Source organism: Colossoma macropomum, unplaced genomic scaffold (assembly GCF_904425465.1).
Source record: "Colossoma macropomum unplaced genomic scaffold, Colossoma_macropomum, whole genome shotgun sequence".
NCBI lineage: Eukaryota > Metazoa > Chordata > Actinopteri > Characiformes > Serrasalmidae > Colossoma > Colossoma macropomum.
The window spans coordinates 23,250,124-23,275,837 of NW_023494794.1; the positions used below are offsets into that span (position 1 = coordinate 23,250,124).

Below are 25,714 nucleotides of genomic sequence, written 5' to 3' on the forward strand. Positions count from 1 at the left end.
TTACAAGCAGTCACACGTTTTTTTTCACGTGATCACACATTTTTAACATGTGAAGTGTGCAGAAACCACAGGTGTTCTTTTCACATGAGAATTTTGTGAGGGAGAGACTTCTGTACACTACTCTCTCTCTCTCTCTCTATATATATATCCATGTATAACATGTAAAAACTGTCCGAGCATCATTTACGTTCACACAGATGTTCTAATTTATCACAACACCCAGAAAAAAACCTCAACAGAAACATCTCTGTGCAACAAAACTGTTATCTGTTCACGTAATTTGCAATAAGGACTGATGACAGATTTATTACATATTTAAAATGATAAGCACACCAAGCCACAGAAGTGGTCAGTTTAGCATTCCTGCTTTGGCGCAGCCTATTCAGCCTATTCAAACGCAGTAATTAGATTATGAGCTGAATGATTCGTTTATGAGCCGAGCTGGGCAGTGAATCAGAATCCAGTATAAGATCTGAGATTTTACATAGAAAATGTTAAGTACAAAAATAGAGTAAATCTGTGTAAACCCATTAGTGGGGATGGGAACCTCTAAACAGCTCATGATTCAAACTGCTACATTCTGATGTTTGACCTGTATTTGTCTTTAACAAGTACTGTTAGCTTAGATGAATGTAGCCCACACTCTGGGAGCTAGGCCTAGCAGTAATGCCAACCAATGAGCACTCAGTAGCAGTAATGATAACCAATCAGCACTCAGTAGCAGTAATGCCAACCAATCAGCACTCAGTAGCAGCAATGCCAACCATTCAGCATTCAGTAGCAGTAATACTAACCTGTTAGCATTTGGTAACAGTAATGCCAACCAATGAGCACTCAGTAGCAGTAATGCCAACCAATCAGCATTCAGTAGCAGCAATGCCAACTAATCAGCATTCAGTAGCAGTAATGCTAACCTGTTAGCATTTGGTAGCGGTAATACTAATCAATCAGCACTCAGTAGCAGTAACGCCAACAAATCAACACTCAGTAGCAGTAATGCCAACAAATCAACACTCAGTAGCAGTAATGCTAACCAGTTCGCATTCAGTAGCAGTAATGCTAACCAGTTCGCATTCAGTAGCAGTAATACTAACCTGTTAGCATTTGGTAGCAGTAATGCCAACCAATGAGCACTCAGTAGCAGTAATGCCAACAAATCAACACTCAGTAGCAGGAATGCCAACAAATCAGCACTCAGTAGCAGTAATGCTAACCAGTTCGCATTCAGTAGCAGTAATGCTAACCTGTTAGCATTCAGTAGCAGTAATGCTAACCAGTCAGCACTCAGTAGCAGTAATGCTAACTAATCAATACATTAGTGGTAATCCTAACCAATCACCACTCAGAAGCAGTAATATGAGCATCTTGTTTGCTGTAGCAAAATGGAAAGGTACTGGTAAGTTTTCTTTGATTTTTAGTGGAATACATCTACTTTCTAAAATTAAAGGAAGCTCCTGTAGAAAACGACTAGAGCCGTTTTGCCGCATTTACCACCATTCACTGAGGACTTGCTCGCGGCGCCCTTTAGCATTTTGCAGTCGTTTTTTATATAACAGAAGAAACAAGAATAAACAGAGAGAACTGCATCTAAAAATCGATTATTTTTCCACCCCTAATATTCATAGGTAACATTATGTCACAAAAGTAAGTCTATTAGAGTTTACAACTCCTTACTGTTTGCACAGTGCTAACTGGCTACGAAGTGGCTAGCCAGCTTCCATTACATATTAGCTACATTAACCTGGTAGCTCCAGTACTAAAACTAAAGAGGTTATAGAAGCCGAACAGGTTTCAGCAGACTGGTTACGGTGGAGTAGAGAGAGACTGTATGGAGGACTGTAGATTTAGTAAATATAGTTTGATTACTTCCGTAAGGGTTAGCAGTGCGGCCGTAGATTTGGCTGAAGGCCTCCTCCGTGATGCCGTCGTAGGGCTCTTCTTCAAACTCTTCGTCCTCATTCTGGTATGACGTGGGGCTGTCTGTGGTGGGCAGGCTGGACGCCCCGGGGCTGGAGCGTTCGCCAGGGGTTACGGGATACGTCTGGACGGCTGGTGGGTAAAACCCCACCCCTCCGGCATAGAAAAGAGAGCCGCTTCGCGTCGCTCCTTCTCTGGAGCTCCTTTTAGCACCTCCCTGCAGGTTTAGCGGTGTTTCGCTGCCCTCTAGCTTGATCCTCCTGGCTGGGGCAACTAGAGAAGGTGACCAGCCTGGAGGCCCAAGCATGGATAACGGATTATTACTGGGGTTACCGTTAGGATTATTACTGGGACTCTGTGGCTCGGAGCCTGGTTCGTCTATGGTAGCCGTGGCCGAATCGCAATGTGGCGAATTAGCCTTAAACATGAGGTCCATTCCTCTTTCCACAATGTGCTGGATCTGCAAGTATCCAGCCGTATACATGACCACCAACTGTTCGCTAGCAGCCATGGTCAGTTTCCCAGTGTAGCAGAAAGACAGAATCTGCTGGAAGCAGGCTGGAGTAACCGATGAAGGCAGCTCAAACTGGGCTTTGGTGCTGGCGCTGAAAAGATCGCGGAAGTAAAGGCTGCTAGCGGCCAGCACCGCCCGGTGGGCCTTAAAGGCCTGCCCCTTGACCAGGATGGACACGTCGCAGTACTGGCCCAGCAGGCGCTGTTCGTTCAGCGAGCCCAGCACCGTGCTGCCGAAGTTGGGGATCTCCACGTGGAGCAGCTGGGACATGGCGGCCGGCTTTCAGACGTCCAGACAGCGGCGGGTCATCTGAAGGGGAACAAGAGGGACACAAAGTAAGAAGGATGGAGGGAGAGAGGGAGAACTGTAAGAAGTGTTTGGAATATATTAAGAAATGTACTTAATTTTTGATAATACATTTTTAAAATGAAGCAAAACAAAACTAGTTGCCGTTTCTTAACTTGTGACCACAATTTCTACTACTATGTTCTCCTTTAAAAGAGCCATATTCTACATTTGTGTTTTCCCAGAGGTCCACTTATAATGTTTGTGAGTTTTCTTGCACCAAAAATAAATAATAAAAATTTTACATGAATATTTTTCAACCTTTTTGCAGTCCTGTAGTTCTATCGCACCAAGTATCTCGTCCAGTGATACCTTTGTCACGTTTGTCTTTGTCCCCTTTAACTGATCAAAATCTGCCCCCAGATTAGGTGGTGAGTGGGCACGTCCATGTTGGTCAGCAGAATGAATCATTATGTTGAAGTGGAGTTTTCTTTGAGCTACCGTGTTTCCTATCACTGTGCAAAAGAAGCTCCACGCTGCCTTTATTGTTGGATGCACTGCAATAGTTTCAGTGCGCACATTCAGAGTGTTTTCGGAAAGAAAAAAGTGCATCTCACGTGTGATTTATTTTCCTATTCCTATGTTTAGTAGCTCACAATGTTTGTCACACAAACCAAATTTTTTTTTTTTTGCTTTTTGAGATCACACTTTTCCTCATGATTTATTATAATAATATATGATTATATTATTAATTACAGAACTATTCCACAGCTCACTGAGACAAGTTGAGAAATCATGTAGATTCTAAACTTTCAATCCACACCACATTTGTCTAAATAGAACAGGAGATATTTTATTATAATTTGACTATGATGAAGGTAGGGCTGAACGATTTGGGGAAAATATCTAATTGCGATTTTAATATTTCGACTGCAATTTAAATTGCAATTTTTTTATAAATTGAAATTCAGGTCTGATTTATTTTGGCCAAGAAGACCAGAATATCCACCTTTTTTGGCATAAAGTTCAACCCCTGAACTTACTGTGCCAAACTGCCAGTGGTTGTGATGTCGCAACACATGAAGGTTTGGTTGCCTCTGATTGGTCTATCTTCTCTACAGCCAGTTCATAAGCTCTTATTAGGTGCAGTTTCCCCTGCTAAAGCTTACGTTTTCACTTATGTACACACAAAAGATGGTTCTTCAAAGGTTCTTTAGTAAAGACAATGGTTCTATTTAGAACCATAAACATTGAACGACCTGTTTGCATGCTTAGATTTGCCTTAGATTTATGGATCATGTGTTTTATATGGTTCTATATAGTACTTTTTTGAAAATGGTTCTATATAGGACCCTTTATGGTGCTATATAGAACCATATACAACACATTCTCCATCAATCTGAAGAACCATTTCACCATGCAAAGAGCCATTTAAGCATGCAAATGGTTCTACATAGAATGACTGTCTTTACTAAAGAACCACCATGTTTAGGAACCTTGAAAAACTCTCTGTTATTAAGACTGTAGGCTATGATTTTTAAATAATTGCAGCTCTTAAAGTCTTAAATTGCGATTTTGATATAAAAATGATTAATCTTTCAGCCCTAGATGAAGGTACTGATGTGTGTATAGTATTTTTGCATTTTTTCCATGTTTTTGATGTTTTTTTTAACATCATTAACAAACAGAATTAATAAGTAATAAGTAAATAAGTGTAACTAACAGTGTAATGACGTCTGAACAGTATAGCAAAATGACAATCACTGGGTTTATATATCCACAGTTATCTACCTTTCAAATGAGTGGCCAGAAAAGTGGAGAAAAGCGCGAGAGAAAAGGGGAGAGAGGAGAGAAGAAAGATAGAGAACACTGTGTGTTGAATTGCAATACGAATCGCTCCGTTCTGGTTGCGTCTGCGCGTCCGACAGATTGAAATTCAGTTCAGAGACAGAAAGGGATGCGGAGACAGAGGAGAGGAAGAGAGGGAGGGTGAGAGACGACAGAATGAGTCATGCAAAAGCCGTCAAAATCTTCTGTAAAACAATCGCAATAACCGGAAAATGTCATAATATGTGACACGTACCAAAATAATCGTTCAGTAGACAAGTCAAATAATTAATTAATAAGTAATATTCAATAAATAATCCATCATATCATTCACGCTGTGACAGCTGGGAAATAACTTCCCTACCAAACTGTTTAAAAGAGAAGAAATGAGACAACACTTTGGTTATAGCTTGACGGTTGAGGGTGATCGCACCATTATTCTATCAGGAACCAGTTATCACCATGACTACAACACAAATATAGCCATTTTATTTACTATCCAGAACCATCAGTGAACCTACACTTGTCTTCTGAGTGTTTATATGGAATGTTGATGATGGTAAAATAGCAGAAAATCTAAAATAATATGTTTTCTTTGGGGACTATTTGTCCTCACAACGCACTGCATGTATCCCTCCACTATGAACGGATTGAAAACGTACGTTTTAGGCAAACTCTCTCAAAACTATCACAAAACAAGGTCACGTTCATCAGGCAGTGAATTCATAACCGTTTCATGTAATAACATTCTGTGAGGGAGGTTTTAGAGGGGACGTCTGGTTCCTATCACCACCACAGAGCATCAGACCACCCTGAATGACTCTGTTTACACCTTGATGTGAGGCCTAAACAATAACTCTCATAAATATGATGCATGCACAAATGTTTTGTCTTTTTAAAGCCATATTTAGGCAAAAATAACCATATTTTCACACCTTTTCCCCATCACCACGAAATGTATCAGCCGTAACATGTAATATAAAATAAAATTTGAACCTAGAAGCATTAAGAGTAACTCAGCTGCACAAATGTCAGGAGTTTTGTGTTTTTGAAGGAATGTTTTTCCCCAGTTTTCCAGGTTTTGCCCTTATCTAAAATACAGCTAATCAGCCATAAACCTTGTGTTGTTCAGAATAACTGTGACAAATGCACAATGTCTTATAAACACACTAGTTTTGTGTAACATTCAGTCTATTCTGATTTTAAATATTCATAAAGTGTATTCTGAATCTAAAGCCTTTTATCTATTTATCTAAATTCTGTTCCATTTTTCAGTTTGATCATTTTTCAACGAGCTGTTTTCCATAATTTTCCGCTTATGTCAAATGTATCCCGTCCGCTACAGCATAAGATATATTCTGAACCTAAAGCCATTTACAATGGCTTAGTAATGATGATTGCAATGATGTGTCTTACAATTTTGTCTTGTTATCGATCCACATTGGTACACAACAACCAGCTATATCCTAAAGCCAGTGGCATTAACAATAACAGCAAAAGTTTGGTGAAAATTACATTTTCCACAATTTCCCGCTTACACCAAATGTAGTCAATTCACCAGAGTATATAACATAATCTATATTCTAAGGCAGAGGCAATACCAGTAACTATGGCCATCACACAACACATAAACATCCTTAAAAACAGCAGTTATCCCCTTGTTAAAGTGATAATGTTGCACAAAATGACACTTTTCCACAATTTATCTCAATTTCAACAATACTGTACAAAAAATCTAAATCCAAAACCTATAAACATTATGAGTAACTCCTGCGGTGAAAAACGCACATATGTTCTATAACCACAGAAGTTCACCCACTGTATACAACATAAACCATATTCTAAAGCTAGAGGCATCAGCAGTAACTGTGACAATGACAAACACATTAATGCATTAAAAACAGGAGTTTTCCATTTTTTAAATGGTGAAAAATGTCAATTTTCTGTAATTTAATCCTATCAGCCATGACAAATAACAAAGTAGACTCTGAACCTGGAGGCATTAAGAGGAACTATGACAATGACAAACACATTAATGTCTTAAAAAACAGGAGTTTTTCCATTTTTAAATGGTGAAAAATTCAAATTTTCTGTAATTTAATCATATCAGCCACAACAAATAACAAAGTACACTCAGAACCTGGAGACGTTAAGAGTAACTGTGACAATGACAAACACATCAACGTCTTCAAAAAGAGGAGTTTTTCCATTTTTTAAAGTAAGAGTTTGGTGAAAAATTCAAATTTTCTGTAATTTAATCATATCAGCCACAACAAATAACAAAGTACACTCAGAACCTGGAGGCGTTAAGAGTAACTACGACAATGACAAACACGAACATCCTATAAACACAGGAGTTTCCCTTTTTTAAAGCGATTTTGCCCATTTACCCCAAACGTAGTCGACCCACCATGGTATACAACATAAATATAAAGCTTTATCCTAAAGCCAGAGTCACTAACAGTAACAGCGATAATTACAAACTCATAAATATCTCACAACCTCACAGTTTTGCCTTTTATAAGCGATGCCACAAAATCACAATGTTCTACAGTTGTGCTCTTACCCTACATGCAATCGATCCACCACAGTGTATAACATAAGCTATATTCTAAACTCAGAGGCACCAACAGTAACTATGACAGACGCACACAAACGTCTTGCAGACACGAGTTACGCTCTTGAGAAATTTTGCTGCAGCAGATTTCCAGGAACAGTAACTGAAAGGCCGCCACCTCCTCGCCCCCACTGGCGCCCCTCCGCCCCCTCCCACTCCTCCCCCTCAATCCCTCCATCGCAGAAAAAGTCTGACCTGCCCACGGTCCGTCTTCAGTCGGGCCTGGGGTGGACCACGCTGAGCCCAGAGCTATCACAGCAAAAGTCTAAAATCTAACACTGTCTAATAGTCTCTTGCCCTCTTTTATCTCTCTCTCTCTGTTTCTCTCTACCTTTCTGTCTCTATCCCTCGCTTCTTTGGCTGAATTCAACAAGTGCTTGCTGCAGCCCAGCTCCAGTGTATCAGTGATGAAAGGAAAAGGCGGGAGAGGCTGCGCGTGTGCAATCAATGCAGCATCTATACGTCGCATAGAGAGAGAGAGAGAGAGAGAGAGAGAGAGACAGAGAAGGAGGGAAGGAGGGAGGGCAGAGAAAACAGGCTACAGTTACAGAGAAGGAGACGGTCAGGGGGAGGGGGGAGGGGAAAGGGTGTGAGACAGAAGGAAAGTCATTTAAGGACAGTACGAGGGAAGAAAAAGCGAACACGCGCCGTACAGCTTTCAGTGAGCTTCATACTTCCAGCCCAAAACCCGAGAGACGCAGCAACACGATGCTGAACAATTACAAAAGCCAGAACTCCAGCCAAACGTGCGGCTGCGCACGCCGCATAAATATCGAATATTCTGACCCTTAGAAGCCCCTTAGCAGTTATCAAAGGCAATAACAAAGGTATGCTGTAATTTTATATTACTATGTTAATGTCTGTATCTACAATTTAACGTTTCTTTTGGTCCATATAAGCGCAAACTTCTTTAAGACTACATAACCTTGACATAATCATGCTACAACCAGGTCAAATATCACTTGCTAAAGAAAAAAATGCATTGAAGTGCACTTTTCAAAAGTACTCAGTAAAAGAACTGCTGTAAATGTACAGTATTTATATTACAGTAAAATACTGCCCTGTTATTTTACAGGATCATACTATAAAAGATCGGGCATTTAGAGACGTGCATTGGTTTACAGTAACATACCAGACAACACAATGCATAGTGGGAGGTCTGCACTGTAAAACATACTGTAAAGCTTACAATAATTTACTGGCAGCAGCCTATTAACCCCAGAAACTGCAGGGACTTCAATGCAATCTGGCTGAACTATTCTCAGATTATAGAAGCGTGTCATAAAACTTTAGGCCCATGGCGTATTTTACTGTATATATGCTCTATAATTATTTACTGTAAATACGCAGTACTTTACCTGCAACTGCTGCCAGTAAATTGTTGTAAATGTCAGAGACATTGTTTTTATGATAGTTTTGACATTTATATGATATGTTTTACAATAGTTTTTACCTTATTCATGGTGGTACCATAGTACCATAGTACCTAAATAAAACTGTTTCACTCCCACCATTACACATAAGAACTCAGAAGACAAGTGTAGGTTCACTGGTGGTTTTATATAGTATAGTGAATAAAAGTGCTATATTTGTGCAGATATTGCACACTGGTTCCTATCACCACCACTATAAAGTAATCTGAGTCAGTGAGTATCTCTAGAACAGGGCATTTCATAACAAACCACTCAGAATGACTTTGTTTACATCTCAATGACTGAATTATGCAGTGAAATCAATGGATTGAAAGCATGTCTTATGACGATCACGTGATGTTTTCAATAGCTGCTTCATAAAACCTGTTTCGAGACACTTGCAGCTGTTGCGGCAAGTTCAAAGTGAGACTTAGGACACTTTACATTATACATAACTCAAGCGCCGTTTAGTTTCATGTAGTAAGAAAGTTCCGCGAAAGTTTCACCGTGTAAAGCCAGGCTATGAGTTATACAGACTTATGTAGAAACATGTAGAGCACAATACGATACGCCTGCTAATGCCAACCACACTCCATCAGTCAAGCCCAGTCTCATCACCTTTACGCCAAGTGGCCAAAGATACCAGTTATTCACATGAAAGGAATGTGACAGTGAATGGGACGGAGCCAGATCACAGACTACATGTCTAAAAACATAACACATGCGCTCATATCTGTACACGACCCGCTTTCCAGTACTCTTTCTTATGGATCGACTCAGTTTTCACTCTTAATCCAAATGTAGTCGATCAGACACGTTCGCTGTTTGAACTGAGCCTTTGTTAATTTTGCACTGGAGCTACAAGGCTAACGTAGCTAACATGTAATGGAAGCTAGCTGCTAGGTTAGCATGATGCAAACTATGTGGCTAAATCATCAGACATTTGCCTCGAATCGTGTGGAGTTGTTTGGTAATCTCTAATACACCTCCTTTTCGTGGTTCCTGACACTGTATAAAATACTGTTATCTAGCTAAAGCTGTAATAGCAGCCATGACAAAGCCTGGCACTTCTAGGTCAGAGGTCAGCAAGAAGAGCCAATGTGAAGAAGAGCCATTTTGTCCTTTCAACAAAAATCAAACCACCTTGAGAGCCACAACATTTTATGTCCATTTTACTGTCTTGGCTATAAATATGTCTCGGTATGTGCTAAAGTACTAAGATAGGCTAAAAATATAATATAAATGAAAACACAGACTCACTTTGCTCTGCTTTAAGCTTTAGCTCAGCTATAGCCGCTTTTCTCGCATCTCAGGCAGGAAACATTTCTTCAAAGTAGAACAATTTCTTGTAAAATGTCTCTCAATGTTCGTTTTTACAAGGCTGGCTTCAGGTTTGTGACTTATTAGTGTTTGACAGTTTCTCGTTGCAGATTAAACGTATCAGGAAACCAGCTGGAGTGATTATAAATGCAAAAAAGTCTGTTTGTCTCCAAGTTATTGATGTTTGTATTACATCTTTCTCTTTGCCTTTTTTTAGCTACTAGCTAGGCCAGATAGTCTGTGTTGCTATGTGACCAGCAGATCTTCAGGGTTAAAGGGTGAATTAGCAGTTCTACATTAACTCCAGTGTTTAAGATAGTTTACTGTAAAACTGTGTTGAACGATCAGCAGAGCTTTATTTTACTGCAAAGGAGGATTATTTTATTTTCACCTACAAATCTAATTCTGCTGGGGAGCCAAAACAGGGCAGTAAAAGAGCCGCATGGAGCTCCAGAGCCGCATGTTGCCACCCCTGTTTTAGGCCTGTAAAGTAGCAGCAATGATTTCTGCGAGCGAATACATGTATGTAATTTTAGTTCATTTTTATTTAATATAATTATCATGCTTGTTGCATTTAAACTCAGATACTGTAGTAATACTCTTATTTCATTGTTGTGTTCTGGTTGAAAACAAAGGAGTTCAAATCCTGAAATGCCCAGCAGAAAATTATCCAATCAGGATTGTTTCTCTGTGGTATTCAGGTAGATACAGCCAAATGAGTTCTCTCATTGGTTAGGACCTCAGGAGCTGGACTGAAGGACTTACATGTTAGATACCAACATAATTAGTAAGTAACAGAGGAATCAACCAATCACACCCAGGTTCACAATGGGACCAAATGTGCGAGAAAAAACATCACTCTAGTCTATCTGTAAGTTCTAGATACATTACTGACTATAAATACGACCTGTAGTCTAAGCAGTGTTCCGGTTGGTTGTTAGGAATGGAAAATAGCGGCGGCAGCTCTAATCCAGCACTCTATACTGAAAGAGCCACTGCAAAACTGATAGAAGCTCACATGTATATAATTAATATTACCTTATAATTAGGAATAGGATAGGAACCAGGAGTCACCATGACTACAACACAAATATAGCCATTTCATTTACTATCCAAAACCACCAGTGAACCTACACGAGTCTTCTGATATTTTGAAATTGAAAATTTGAAAAAATAAGTTTTCTTTGGGGACTAATTGCCTCACACATCCTGCATCCCTGTATTCCTCCACCGTGAATGTGTTTTTCTAAAGATTTTAAGGCCAAAACGGACAGCAGGCAGGATATTCAGAACCATTTCATGTAATAACTTTCTGTGAGGGAGCTTTTAGAGGACGTCTGGTTCCTATCACCACCACTACTATAAACAATTCTGACTCAATAAGTTTCTCTAGAACAGAGCATTTCACACCAAACCACTCTGAATGACTCTGTTCACATCTTAACCACAAATTTTGAAAAATTCCTTATTTAGAATTCCTCTTTTATGTCAAATAAAAATATGTGAAGTCTTTTATTAGCCTTAAATATCCATGTTTAATCTCAAACATATGTACCAGTATTAGCTTAGCAGTAAAATACTACTAGAAATGCCAAAGGGGCGCTAGCAGAAATTAGCATCATTGCAAAGATGTTTTTTCTCATTTTTTTAACTGAGTTTTGTCGTTTGTGACCCAAGCTGAAGGCCTAGCACTAACAGTCACTGTTAACCACTGATTTAAAAGACAATAGCACTTTAAGACATATAGGCTATCTTTAAAAATAGAGAAAAGTAGGCTACACTGCATAGCTAAAACAGTATTAGCAGTCATTTTGAAGCTTGATTTTTGTCCATAATTTTGGCAGCATTAATAGATAACAGTGTTTCATACAGTGCCAGATAAAAACTCTATTAGCAATTACTAAACAGCTCCACACAGTTTGACGCAAGTATGTGATGGTTTAGGGACCCAGTTAGCATGAAGCTTCCATTACTTGTCAGCTGGATCATTCTACAGAAACGTCCACTTTTTAATCTCTCCATAGGAGTCACTGGTGTTACCAATCCTCACCGGTGTTACACATAAGAAACATCAGAGACAGTAAAACCATTTTGAATGAAAAAGCATTTTACAAAATGGCTGCTACAGAGTATCAAACCACATGTTGTCAATCATGGAATATCCACTAAAATATGTAATTCAATCCATTTGTATTCTATTTTTCACAATTACCTAAGAATAAAGTCGGTCACACCAGTGACTTCAGCTAAAAGCTTCATATGAAATCATGAGCTGAATGAGAAAATCTCTGATAACTGAAAGACACAGTGGACTCACCATGTGCTTTTCTTCATCGATCCTCAGAAAATAGGTAAAAGGAAGTCAAGTGACGTCATCAGTGTGATTTTTATTTAAAAATAAGAGATTTTTTGTTATGCGGTAACACCAGTGACACGACTCCTGGGGACCACAACTTTCATTATATATTTTATAATATTTACTTACTTATTTGTTTTCTTTATGTCATTTAATTTATATATTCCAATATATAAATAGTCATGTATTTATTACTGTGGTTAAAATAGCAGAAAAACATGTTTTTCCCTCAAAATATGGCCTCAGCCTTCACATATGACTGTGAGGACGAGCTCTTCTGTGGTGCTTGGAATTCTAGATGATTGATTTAAAAACCAATATTGCTAAATTGATGGATCAAGAAGGCGTAATTGTTAAAATAACATTGTTTTATTTTAAATGTAAATAAATTAACCTAACATGTTTTTTAAGTGTAATATATCTGTAAACGCTAGGGACGTTTCTGTAGAATGACCCAGCTGCATTAGCTTTGTAGCTGCAGTGCAAAACTAAAGAAGCAAACTTCAGACACTAAACATGTCCTGGCTGATCTATTACACTTGGATTAAGTCGGAAAACTATGACTGGACTTCTATAAGTATTTTTCCCTTGTCACCGTTGCTATAGCTTCATCTGCGGCGACAGACCGAAGCTGAAGGAAAGGTTACCACGCGACGGCGGTGACAGACAGCGAGCTACAAAAACGACAAGGCCGGAGCGAAACAAAGCCAGCCAGGCTTTGCCTTCTGTCTGCGGGCATTTCTGAGTGATCTGTCTGAGCTTGCAGCCGCTGTGCCACATTCAGATGGAATTCATTTCACTTTGCTTTTTTTTCTTCCTTGCTTTCTTTTTCTAGAGTTATGCCCTTCGTTCTGCCTACCGACTGCGCACTTGAAAGGAGTTGAGTGGCACTTATTTTCTGGTTCCAGATGTCAAAACAATTGGAAGAAGTCATGAAAAAGACAAAAGACGCTGAAGAAGGTCATCACAGCCCCAGACCTAAATGTAACGGAAGCATGCGATTTCTGGGAAGTCACAAATTTCTGACAGCCCCGCAACGTTTCGCGTATCATGTGGCAGCGGCAGATGGGACGGTCAAAGACAACATCTCCTGCCAAATAGGATGCAAATCGAGACAAAAGAGGAGCTAAGAAAACATTACACTTCTCAAAAAAAAGGAAAAAAGGACAGAGAACACATCCATCACTGCTTTTATCTCCGCAGGCGCACGCTCCAATAACAGGCCGCCCTACCGCAGCAATATTGGATATGGGCAGCGGTTTAGTGGTTCCTGGATAGGTGGGTATACTGTGCCTTCTTCGAGACCCTCTAAGCCAACACAAGTCGACAAGAGACAACTCTTCTTTTATTTCACGTTATTCACTCTTAAGCATCATAAAAAAAACAGAAACCATATTTAACAGAAATGCTGCACTCCTCCAAAACTCCCACCATCCAAGTAATCCCAAACCCATTCAGTGGTGTTGAGGTCTGGACTCTGGGGTGGTCAGTCCATTGTTCAGCTTCTTTGTTTAGTGTGTCCGTCTCCTTTTCTCAGTGAGGTTCTTCTTGACAGCTACACATCCTGACCCACAGCGCTGAGTCGTCTTCTCACAGTGGAAGGACGGACAGAAACACCTGTGGATGTTTTCAGATCTGAAGCAGCTTGATTTTCTCCTCTCTCTCAAAGATGAAAGCTTTAAGTGCTGTTTATCTGATGGGGGCAGTTATGGGGTCTGCCAGGTCTTCCATGTGGCTGTTAGGAGCCCCATTTTCTCTGTAGCCAGTTTTGGAAAGTTCACTTATTTTCCTTTGACTTTCTCTTTCCTGATACTGGTGGATTATCTTATCTCATCTCCTCAGAAATATCTTCTGAAAAAAGATCTTAATAACGTTTCACGGCCTGGAAATTAAATGCGTAAGAGCAGATTCTGACTTTGGCACAGCAATACATTCATTTGTATAGGGAAGTGCAAACCGTGAGACCATGAGCTGCTGCTATAATTTTCTGGATAGTTATCTTGAGATAACATGATAAGTAACTCAGTATTTCAAGATAGCAATTTTGTTATCTTGAGATAACAAGATAATTAACTCATTATCTCAAAATAACAATTTTGTTATCTTGGGATAACAAGATAATTAACTCATTATCGCAAAATAACAATTTTGTTATCTTGGGATAACAAGATAATTGACTCATTATCTCAAAATAACAATCCAGAAAATTATAACTACCTCATGGCCCCTTTGGACTTCTGTATTTTTATGTGTTTTTGTTCATTTCTTTCCATTTTTATCATTTGTCTCTCTTTCACTCTCTCTCTCCTTCTCTCTCTCTTTCTCTCTTTTTCACTCTCCTCTCTCTCTTTCTCCTTCTCTCTCTCTTTCAGTCTCTTTTTCATTCTCTTTCTCCCTCTCTCTCTTCTTCACTCTCTTTCTCTCTCCCCCCTTTCACTCTCTCTCTCTCCCTTCTCTCTTTCGCCTCTCTCTCTCTACGTCTTTGTCTTTCTCTGTATCTTTCACTCTTTCACTAAACTTTCTCTCTTTCTCTCTCTCTCTCTATCTCCCTCTCCTGCTTTCTCTCTTTCACTCTCTCTCCTCTTTCTCTCCATCTTTGTCTTTCTCTATCTTTCTCTTTCACCCTCTTTCACTCTCTCCTTCTCTCTTTCTCTACTACTTTCACTCTCTCCTCTCTCTTTCTCCTCCTCTCTCCTTCTCTCTCTCCATCTTTGTTTTTCTCTATTTTTCTCTTTCACCCTCTCTCTTTCACTCTCTCTCCTTCTCTCTACTACTTTCACTCTCTCCTCTCTCTTTCTCCTCCTCTCTCCATCTTTGTTTTTCTCTATCTTTCTCTTTCACCCTCTCTCTTTCACTCTCTCTCCTTCTCTTTCTCTCTCTACTACTTTCACTCTCTCCTCTCTTTCTCCTCCTCTCTCCTTCTCTCTCTCTCCATCTTTGTCTTTCTTGATCTATCTTGCTCTCTCATCTCTATCTTTCTTTCTCTCTCTTCCTCTTTTCTCTCTCTCTCTCTCTCTCTCTACACTCAGTCTCCTCTCTCTATGATTGTCCTTCTTTCTTTCTCCCTCTTTCGTTTTCTTTCACTGTCTCTCCCTTTCACTCTCTATCTTTCTCTCGCTCTTATACTTTCACTCTATCTCTCTCCCCTCTCTGTTCTCTGTTTCCCCCTCACTCTTCTCTCTTTGTTTTTATTGTTTCACTTTACTTTAAAACTCTGTCTATTCGACTAATCATCAGAACAGTCATTGGACTCGTCGCCCCTCAGTACCGACGTCCCCCAGTGGAGCCTACAGACAGAATAAACTGACCAAAACAGTGAACAGCGACGAAACAGCGGTTAAACTGTATAAACAAAGTTCATGACTACTTACATAAACAAGGCCTACTTATAATTAACTACTTTAAGAGGCATTCAGAGCTGATTGCAGATGAGACGCTTCTCTTCATTGTGCATTCTGCTTCTTTCTCTCTCCAGAGAACTCAGTTTAACAAGCCAGAACACATTTCAGCACTCTGAAGTATTTTCACTCTCGCAGCTGTAACACTCCCCGACTACAAAGAGGCTCCACCTCGCTCCTCTGGACTGTCTGTACTGCGCATCAGGCATTATGAGCGTTTTGTCTTTTTACGTATTCCTCTCTGGTCTCGAGACGGCACTGCCGCAACTCAGCCCGACTACAAAGGAGCTTCATTTCTCTCTGAGAAGCTGCTCTAATTTATAAAGACTCCCCTCAGACCGAGCCGTGAAGAGAGGATGATTAGTTTGATCTTAATAAAGCTGACGGCCTTAAAACGCTGAGTTTGTTGAAACTCCAAAAGTAACTGAAACTACAACCCAACTAAAACATCGGCTGTCGATACTGACAAGTCAACATTTTACTGGAATCAGCAGAAAATAACGGTAAAATACTGTAAACTAAAATAACTGAACAGCAAAGAGAGAAATGAGGGTTTTATTATAGTCTTTGTGTAAGTGACCATCTCGTTCTCTCACTCTCTCTCTCCTTCTCTCTCTCTCTATCTCCTCACTCTCTCTCCTTCTCTGTGTCTTCTCCCCCCCTCTCTCTCCTTCTCTCTCTCTCTCCTCACTCTCTTTCTCCTTCTCTGTCTGTCTTCTCTCTCTCTCCTTTCTCTCTCTCTCATTCTCTCTCTCCTCTTTATCACTTTCTCTCACTCTTCTCTCTCTCTCCTTTTCTGTCTGTCTTCTCTCTCTCCTTCTCTCTCCCTTTCTATCTCTCCCTCTCTCTGTCTCCTTCTCTCTCCCTCCTTCTCTCTTCCTCCTCTTTCTCTCTCTCCTCTCTTTCTTTATCACTCTCTCTCCTCATCTCTCCCTCTCCTTTCTCCTTCTCTTTCCTCCTCTCTCTCTCTGACTTTCACTCTATCTCTCTGTCTTCTCTCTGTTATTCTTTCACTCTTTCACTCTTTTTCTTTCTATTTACTCTCTCTCATCTTTCTTTTTATCTCTTCCTTTTATTCTCTCTCTGTACTTTCAGTCTTCTCTATATGATTGACTTTCTTTCTTTCGTTCGTTATCTTTCACTGTCTCTCCCTTTCCCTTTCACTCTCTTTCTTTCTCTCGCTCTACTACTTTCACTCCTCTCTCTCTATCCTGTTTCCCCCTCGCTCTTCTTTCTTTGTACTCTCCCACTCTCTCTCTCTTTCGCTCCATTTTCTCTCTCTTTCTCTCTCTGTACTTTCTTGCTCTCCCCCTTTTATTCTCTCTGTTCTCTCTCTCTCTCTGTACTCTTTCTTGCTCTCTCTCTCTCTGTACTCCCTCCATTGCCCCCCCCTTTTTATTCTTTCTGTTCTCTTTCTGTACTCTTTCTTGCTCCCTCTCTCTCTCTCTATCTCTCTGAAGGTACAGAGTCTGTAGACACATGATGAACACATGGGTGGGGTACGTGTGTGTGTGTGTGTGTGTGTTTGAGAAATAACGTTGAGTCAGGACGAGAGAACACACACCCACACACACACATGCATATGCAGACACACACGCACACTAAATATAGACTTTGATCATCTGTGATAACAATATAAAGAAATGAACCCGTCAACCTGCACACATGAATCCTCAAACAACCCCTTCAGCTCAAATGATTCAATAATACCAGAGAATATGAATATATAACAATATAAAAACAAACAACCCCAACATTGGATACTATACTGCCTATATATGTATCTACAGAGCTCTGTAAGACTCTGACAGATCAACATTCATTTATTTAATTTCCAAAACGTTCTTCATTTATCAGGAGATACTTTTGAGGATATTAGTTCTAAGATACTCCACTTGCATAAGGAACGAGGAAGTCAAAGCTGGAGTTTAAAAAATGATCAAAATCTACAGACAAAATGTTTCTCCTAACAACCACCTGGAAGACCTGGTAGACACCAAAACTGCCCCCATCAGATAAACAGCACTTAAAGCTTTCATCTTTGAGAGAGAGGAGAAAATCAAGCTGCTTCAGATCTGAAAACATCCACAGGTGTTTCTGTCCATCCTTCCACTGTGAGAAGACGACTCAGCGCTGTGGGTCTGAAAGGATGTGTAGCTGTCAAGAAGAACCTCACTGAGAAAAGGAGACGGACACATCAAACAAAGAAGCTAAACAATGGACTGACCACCCCAGAGTCCAGACCTTAATATCACTGAATGTGTTTGATTACTTCAGAAAATGATCAACCAGCTTCTAAGACTGAACTTTGGAGGTGTGTCTGCAGATTTCTTAGAGAAACTGAAAGTGAGTCTCCTGAAAAGAATGGAAGCTGTAATAAAGGTAACAGGGTGACACACTGACCACTCAAACATCTGCTTCCTGTCTTTCTTCCTCTGATTCTGCACAGTAAATAACTTGTAAGTAATGGCCATTTTGACTGGAAGTCAGCTAAACGAAAGGTGGTCCTTGGCTTTTCCACAGTACTGTGTGTTTAAATTACAGACTACAAGTGTTCACGGAGGCTTTTAGCGAGAGCAGAAGGATTGCATTTTCACATATAAGCTTCAGAAACCCCCCCCAACCACACGTCCCACTCCTCTGGACTTGCCTGCGGTACATAAACACATGCAGCCTGTCCGTCTGGCCCTCACTGACCAGCCTCGCGTCCCTTTATGAACAATCCTGCTTTATAAATATTCAAACACTGCGGCGCTTCTCATGTCTAAGAGCACAACAGACATTCAGCGCACGCGGAGGCAGTAAAGCTCCCTGGCAACAGGCCTAGCAACGGGCCGGGAGGGGTGTCTGGAGAGCGTCTCGTGATGGAGGGGTCCGGTGTACCAACTTCAGTCTTTCAGATGCTTTTTCAGAGTTTTACAAGTGTCTCGTACAAGCAGAACAGCTCTTGAACCTTGATTCTAACTCATTCACTCACTGGGCGTGTCTCAAATCAGTCCCCTGTAGGATGTAATGAACTGAATGGGTATTTTCTAGGGGGTTCTGAACCTATTCTTCATCTGCTAATGACACACCCAATCAGGGGTGGGCAATATGACAACATGTTATTGTTATAGTGATGGTTACATGATGATTTCTGAGTACATGATATTCAGTATATCTCGAATACTGAAGGACTGCATGGATCATCAAAAGACAGCAACAAGCAGTGTTTTTGCATAACCTGCATAGTAACAAGTAGCTGACTGGATGTCAGCCCATTATCTTATTCAGGCTATATATATATATATATATATATAGCCTGAATATATATATATATATATGCACCGATCAGGCATTGTCAACATTATCATTGTCCGTTTTATCAGCTCCACTTACTATATAGGTGCACTTTGTAGTTCTACAGTTACAGACTGTAGTCCATCTGTTTCTCTGTATACTTTGTTAGCCCCCTTTTACCCTGTTCTTCAGTGGTCAGGACCCCCATGGACCCTCACAGAGCAGGTACTATTTGGGTGGTGGATCATTCTCAGCACTGCAGTAACACTGACGTGGTGGTGGTGTCTTAGTGTGTGTTGTGCTGGTACGAGTGGATCAGACACAGCAGTGCTGCTGGAGTTTTTACACACCATGTCCACTCACTGTCCACTCTATTAGACACTCCTACCTTGTCAGTCCACCTTGTAGATGTAAAGTCAGAGACAATAGCTCATCTACTGCTGCACAGTTTGTTTTGGTCATCCTCTAGTCCTTCATCAGTGGTCACAGGACGCTGCCCACAGGACGCTGTTGGCTGGATATTTTTGGTTGGTGGACTATTCTCAGTCCAGCAGCACTGCTGTGTCTGATCCACTCGTACCAGCGCAACACACACTAACACACCACCACCACATCAGTGTTACTGCAGTACTGAGAATGATCCACCACCCAAACAGTACCTGCTCTGTGGTGCTATCTCTGGGGTCCTGACCACTGAAGAACAGGGTAAAGGGGGGCTAACAAAGTATGCAGAGAAACAGACGGACTACAGTCTGTAATTGTAGAACTACAAAGTGCACCTATATAGTAAGTGGAGCTGATAAAACGGACAATGAGCGTAGAAACAAGGAGGTGGTCATAATGTTATGCCTGATTGGTGTATGTGTAATCCATAAATGATGCATATATGTGTTCACCCACCTATCAGACTTGTGTATGATGTAAGTCCAACATTTAATACATATATTTTAAAATATATGCCTGATTTTTCATGATGTATGTGCATATATGGCCATATATCAGATTTCTGCAGCACTCATAGTTCATATTTGGGAAGGTCACATCTACTACACTGGGGCTTTGTTTTGTTTACCTTTCAGTTTTTTTCTGTTTTTTAATACAACAAAGGTAGACCCAGAGCTGAATAAGTGTTTTTTGGCTAAATATAGTGTACACAATACATACAAACAACAGAACTGCTTAGTATAGTCCATGCATTTTTCAGCAGTGGATACTGCATCCAGCAGACATCACGAGGAAAACCTACTGACTAAACACTAATGAAGCTCCTCCAAACTATTTCCACATTGTCCTCTGTAATTAAATAGCTGTCAGAGTCGTGTTAACCAATAAAGGCCTATCATTTCAGTTCTGGCCAAGATGCCCATCAAGTTACTTAATATAGACACAGAGAGGCAGTGGAGAAATGTGGTGGCCTGCACGAAAACATCAGTGCCGCTTTAACTGAAGGCTGCTTACATAGGAACTTCAAAACACATACGCAAACACTGAAGAGCATTATTAGTAATGTGCAGAAGTCAGAGACCATCCTACATTCATCTCCAGCCAAAGCAGTTATTAAATATTAAATCTGCAGACACACCTCCAAAGTTCAGTCTCAGAAGTTGGTTGCATTTTCTGCTTCTACTTTTCTGATGGGGGCAGTTTTGGTGGTCTACTAGGTGTTTCAGGTGGTTGTTAGGAGCCTCATTTTCTCTGTAGTTTTTACATTTTTTTTTACCTAAATAAGAGTTTTGTAAACATTATTTTCCTTTGACTTTCTTCTTCCTTATGCAAGTGAATTGTTTTATATCTAATCACAGAAATCAGAAATATCTCCTGAAATGAACTGTTGGAAATTAAATAAGTATAAAGGGTGATACAACATACACACACACACACACACACACACACACACACACACATATACATGTACATACATACACACACATAAATATATCGCTGTAGTCAGAACAAAACCTGGTATCTCCATTTTTGTCGTTTTCCAGTTTTTGACATAATTTGAAAGAACCTGTTTTCCTTTACATTGTGTGTAAGTTTCATCATGAATGGCCCAAATGAAACGGCCTATAATTACTTGGAAAAGTCTGGCTCCATTGACTTACATTAAAAGTAAAGTAGGTTTTTTCCTTCTCCTGTAAAGTTACCATTTTGGAGATACGAGGTTTTGTTCCGACAACAGCGATATACATACATACACATTATATATATATATATATATATATATATATATACATATATATATATATATATATAATGTGTATATATAACATAATTTGCAGTCTAGTCTCACAAAAACTGACACAAGCCATGCTGTTCATAAATACTCAAGTATTGCTTTTTAAGTACATCTTTATGCGTGTATTCAAACCCCATATAAGTAGGCTTCACATAAAGTGTTACCAAAATATCATAGCAATCTTCCAATGCCATGTGGCTCTATGCACCATATGACACATGACCCGTGGTATGCCCTGCATGCAACTCCATTACGTCTAATGGAAGAACTATTCATGGCTGGAAGACGTCCTGTGCTGAATAAAGCCACAGTTTCACCGAATCAAATCAACAGTAAATCACATGCTAAAAGATAAGAGCTGATGCTATTCCAGCCAGCAAGTCCGGTACACTGTCATCCTAAAGTAGGTGCTCAATCTGTCATGTCTTAATAGAGTTTCTGTAAACTTGGCAAAGCTGATTCTCGATAATGTCCTCTTAAAGGTATAGTTCAGCAAAAAATCAAACCACAACAGTTCCCAACCCAACCCCTACCCCCAAACCTTAACGTATACAATCAGTCACGACATGTTTAGTGTCTGAATTTTGCTTCTTTAGTTTTGCGCTGGAGCTACAAGGCTAATGCAGCCCATATTATGCCCAGCTAGCATTGTGCTAAACTTGTGCCTCAGTCATCAAACAACTGCTTCAAACCAAGTAGTTTAAACTGCTGCTACGGAATAAACATGGTCTTTACCAGTTTGACAGAATTGATGATTTTGTATTATCCTCATGTTTTCTTTCATCAATGTTATCTCACTACAATACCCAGCATGCATTACACAAATATGGTATACAAACATTGGGAATCCCTGTGGTGTCAACTAGTCCTGACTGCTAACCTAGCCTGTAGGCCAGGGGTCGGCAACATGAGACGTTTTTGTTTATATTTGCGTTTATAAGCTGGTTTCCTCGTTTAATCCGCAACGAGAAACTGTCAAACACTAAAAAGTTGCGAGGCTGAAAGCCAGCCTTGTTCGCCAGCTTTTTGTTCCCAGTCCACTTTAAATGATGTTCAATTCTGGCGCCTCAGGCATCATTTAAGGTGGAACGGGAGAATTCGAACAAGAAGCTGGCGAGTGAGAAGCGACTTCAGCCTCGTAAGAAGTCAAACATTGAGAGAAACGTTTTACAAGAAACTGTCCAACTTTTGAGGAAAAGTTTCCTGTCAGAGATGTGAGAAAAGCAGCTATAGCTGAGCGTTTTGTCTGAATTTCTAGCTTATACTAGCACGTTAGCACCTGCTGAGACATATTTACAGCCAAGATGGTAAAATGGATTGGATAAAATGTTGTGGCTCCAAAATGGTCTGATTTTTGTTGAAAGGACAAAATTTCTCTCCTTCACATTTGGGTTGTGTTGGCCAATAAATGCGATCAAACTAACATTTTGTAACCTTACTTTGAAAGAAACGTAAAAAAACAGTGATTTTATCTTTATTCAACTCAAAATGGACACCTGAGACAAGTTTTTACCCTTTCAGCCAGAAAAAAGAAGCACCTCGATAACCAGCAACACTGCTAACTTCAGCTATTAGCTTGCTGTCCTTCTCGTCTTACTACCCATTTCTGTCATTTGAGGAATCTATTCTCTCCATTGTAGTGCTGACTTGAAGATATATGACAGCAATAACAATCTTAGCATTAAGGCCGGCTGTCGGCCTTCCTTCTATATTCTGCTGCATCCTCCCACCTTCAAACCACATCATCAGAAGGGGGGTTTCTTAGTCTTTAAACCAGTCTCACTCTAGAAACCACTGCAGCACCACTGTGGGAGGTGAATAGGCACGTTTACAACAGATGTAGCGATTGTTGCATTGTTCATTTTGGCTGAAGTGCAACTTCAAGGAATCTCAAATAGCATCGATCATAAACACTGACAAAAGAACGGACAAAGTTCAGGCTTCAGTAACTCTGCTGCTACTATTCTTAGTGATGCCATAGAAATTTGATTACAGATTACAGTACAAACCACATGACTAAGTGTGTGATGATCCAGGCATGAAGACAGCATGATGCTAACAAGCTTCCATTACTCATTAGCAACATTAGCTTGGCAGCTCCAGTGCCTTACCCTTCCCAAATCTGGGAAAACTGGACCCACTTGTTTTTTTCGTAAAACTAAGCTAAGTTTCTGACGAGATAAAGTGAAGAAACTTTTTCGCTGTAACTTTTCCTTCGCTTTCTGATGGTCTTTCATTTCCTTTTCCACTGCGTTTTGGAAGCAGAGCAGATGTGCTGTTCCCAGCTCAGTTTTAAGAGCCTCTACCAGATTTCTGGCAGATCAGCGACAGGAGCAGGAGCGCAGCTTACTGCTGGAGCTCTAAAGTCACCAGCCAAAGTAATGAGGCCTGCTGGGCACGAGCGGTGAACAAACACACTAACTCACAAACCACTACAGTAGAGTGGAGCCTGCACTGTGACAGCAAGCCTGGAGAGCAAAGAGGCCGCTCGAAATGGACTAAACTGAGCTAGGGCGCAAACGATATGTCATTTGGTAAAGGTGGGAATCTGTAGGCCAGAAGTTTCACGGGGCCGTGGATCATTTATGACACCATGATTTGCCATTTTATCATCATCATTAATGTAAATGATATTCTAACAACAGTATTTTTGATTAAAGGCTTAATTCTTACATAATCTCAAAAATTATAGTGTACAATTTGTCTGTTTGACCTGCAAAAAATAGTATCTTGCCAAGTAAAATTATCTTAAATCTAGTCGACATATCCAATATTTCTCCTGTTGAGACTGTAGTAAGCTTAGATTTAAGATTATTTAACTTATTTCAAACATTTTTTTACTTCTTTTACGTCATTTTATTGAGTAAAATGGTCTCATTATATTGGCAGATAATTATGCTTGTTGTAAGAAAATGTCCTTGAAACAAGCCACATTATCTGCCAGTGTAGTGAGATAATTTTACTTAAAAAATTACTTAAAACAGGTAAAAATAGAAATAAGCTAAATAATCTTATAATAAGCGTACAACCATCTCCAAATAAGAAATATTACATATATTGACTAGAATTAAGATAATTTCACCAAACCTGCAGTGAGAACGGCAGTGGCAGTAAACTAACCAAAACTATTCTTATGAAGATAAATATTAATTTACTTGTACACATGACGTTCTTGGTATTGCTTCATTAAAGTTTGCTGAAAGGCCTCATGCAAAAGACGACGAGTCCTTCTCAGTATATGATGTTAGGCCTACATAGCGTTCTAGCCTCAAATGAAGGGGCAGCTTTTTAGCTCAAACCTCTTTTTTTGAATTACCTATACTCATATTTTGTCAGATCTTCTAACTCCATTTTATTTTCGAATAGTAATGTTTCAGATGTGCTCCTCTAAAGTTTCCCTTGTGCTACTGAACTTTTTAGTCTGTTAGCACAAGTGTTACCAATGCAACCAGGCAGATGTAGCAAGAGTAACTTGGAATTTTGCAAATGGGCAATTGGAAACAGTCACACAAATCAGTGAAGCACTGAGTGTGTTTACATGCACTTAATAATCTGATAACTGCAAAAAAACAGATTTTGTCAGTAATCTGATCAACACGTTTACATACACTTGAGTAATCACATAATGGGAAACTCCAGGTCTACATGAGTCAGACAATAATCAGATTTCTGCTTCGCAACCAGCCAATAAACTCACAGAAGAAGATTTGACGTAACTGAAATGTAAAACTGAGACTTCATGCCGTGGCTTATTTTAAAAAACATTGCGCCGCTTTACCTGAAAATGAAGAAAAGTTGAATCCCTCATTTCGTCAAGCATGTAGTTGGTTTCAGTGTCACTCCAAAAGTGTTTTGCTGAGTCTCGCGGCAACGCTGCTCATTTATTTAAGGTACCGCCGTCTGTTTCGCACATGCGCAGCCTGAGAACTCCGAAACGAAATCAGAGTAAGAGTTTACATGTACTGAGAAATCTGATTACTGAGCTCCAAATCAAAGCATGCTGTTTACTTGACCATTTGAATAATCAGATAACTGCAAAAATCTGATTATAATTGGATTATTAAGTGCATGTAAACGCACTCACTGTTTAACAAACTATTGGAGTACAAAATTAAATTCTAAACTATAGATATTAAATCATATCAGCCTGATATTACTGGATATCCTAACTATTAGCGCCTTAAAATTGGTGCTGGTATTGGCAACCACATTTTCATTTCAGTCAGGCGTTACTCAACCCACGCATGAGATTTATGGGCTGTTTGTGTTTGTGTGTAGAGGACAGTTCGCTCTAAGGTAAGGTAAGAGGACTGAATCAACTCATGGGAGAATAAATCACAGTGTCCCTCTGCCATTCAGCCTCTGAATTTAAGGACAAACTGCCCTGATTCCCTCTGAAGCAGAACATAGAGAGGAAAACAGACCGTCAAAATTTCAGGGACACTAGTTTTTAAAATGTGTTCAATATAAATGATGTTTTCTTTGTTGGGGTGCAGTAACTGGCCACATTAAAGCCTAACCGGCTTTATTTAAAGGAAAACAATATCACA

The 25,714-nt window shown here is 39.9% G+C and overlaps 1 protein-coding gene across 2 annotated transcripts in view; it reads right to left on the bottom strand.

Moving 5' to 3' along the window:
* Positions 1-25,714, bottom strand: part of LOC118814840 (nucleus accumbens-associated protein 2) — a 74,561-nt gene that overhangs the window by 15,269 nt on the left and 33,578 nt on the right. Inside the window, exons 1-2 of one of the 2 annotated variants that reach the window (XM_036580654.1) lie at positions 7,110-7,297; positions 1,867-2,740 (exon numbers count right to left, since the gene is read on the bottom strand). In XM_036580654.1, coding sequence (XP_036436547.1) covers positions 1,867-2,701 — 835 coding nt within the window. In that variant the 5' untranslated portion in view covers positions 2,702-2,740; positions 7,110-7,297. Of the gene's footprint in view, positions 1-1,866; positions 2,741-7,109; positions 7,298-25,714 lie in introns of those variants that run through there. The other variant, XM_036580652.1, reaches the window with a different exon arrangement.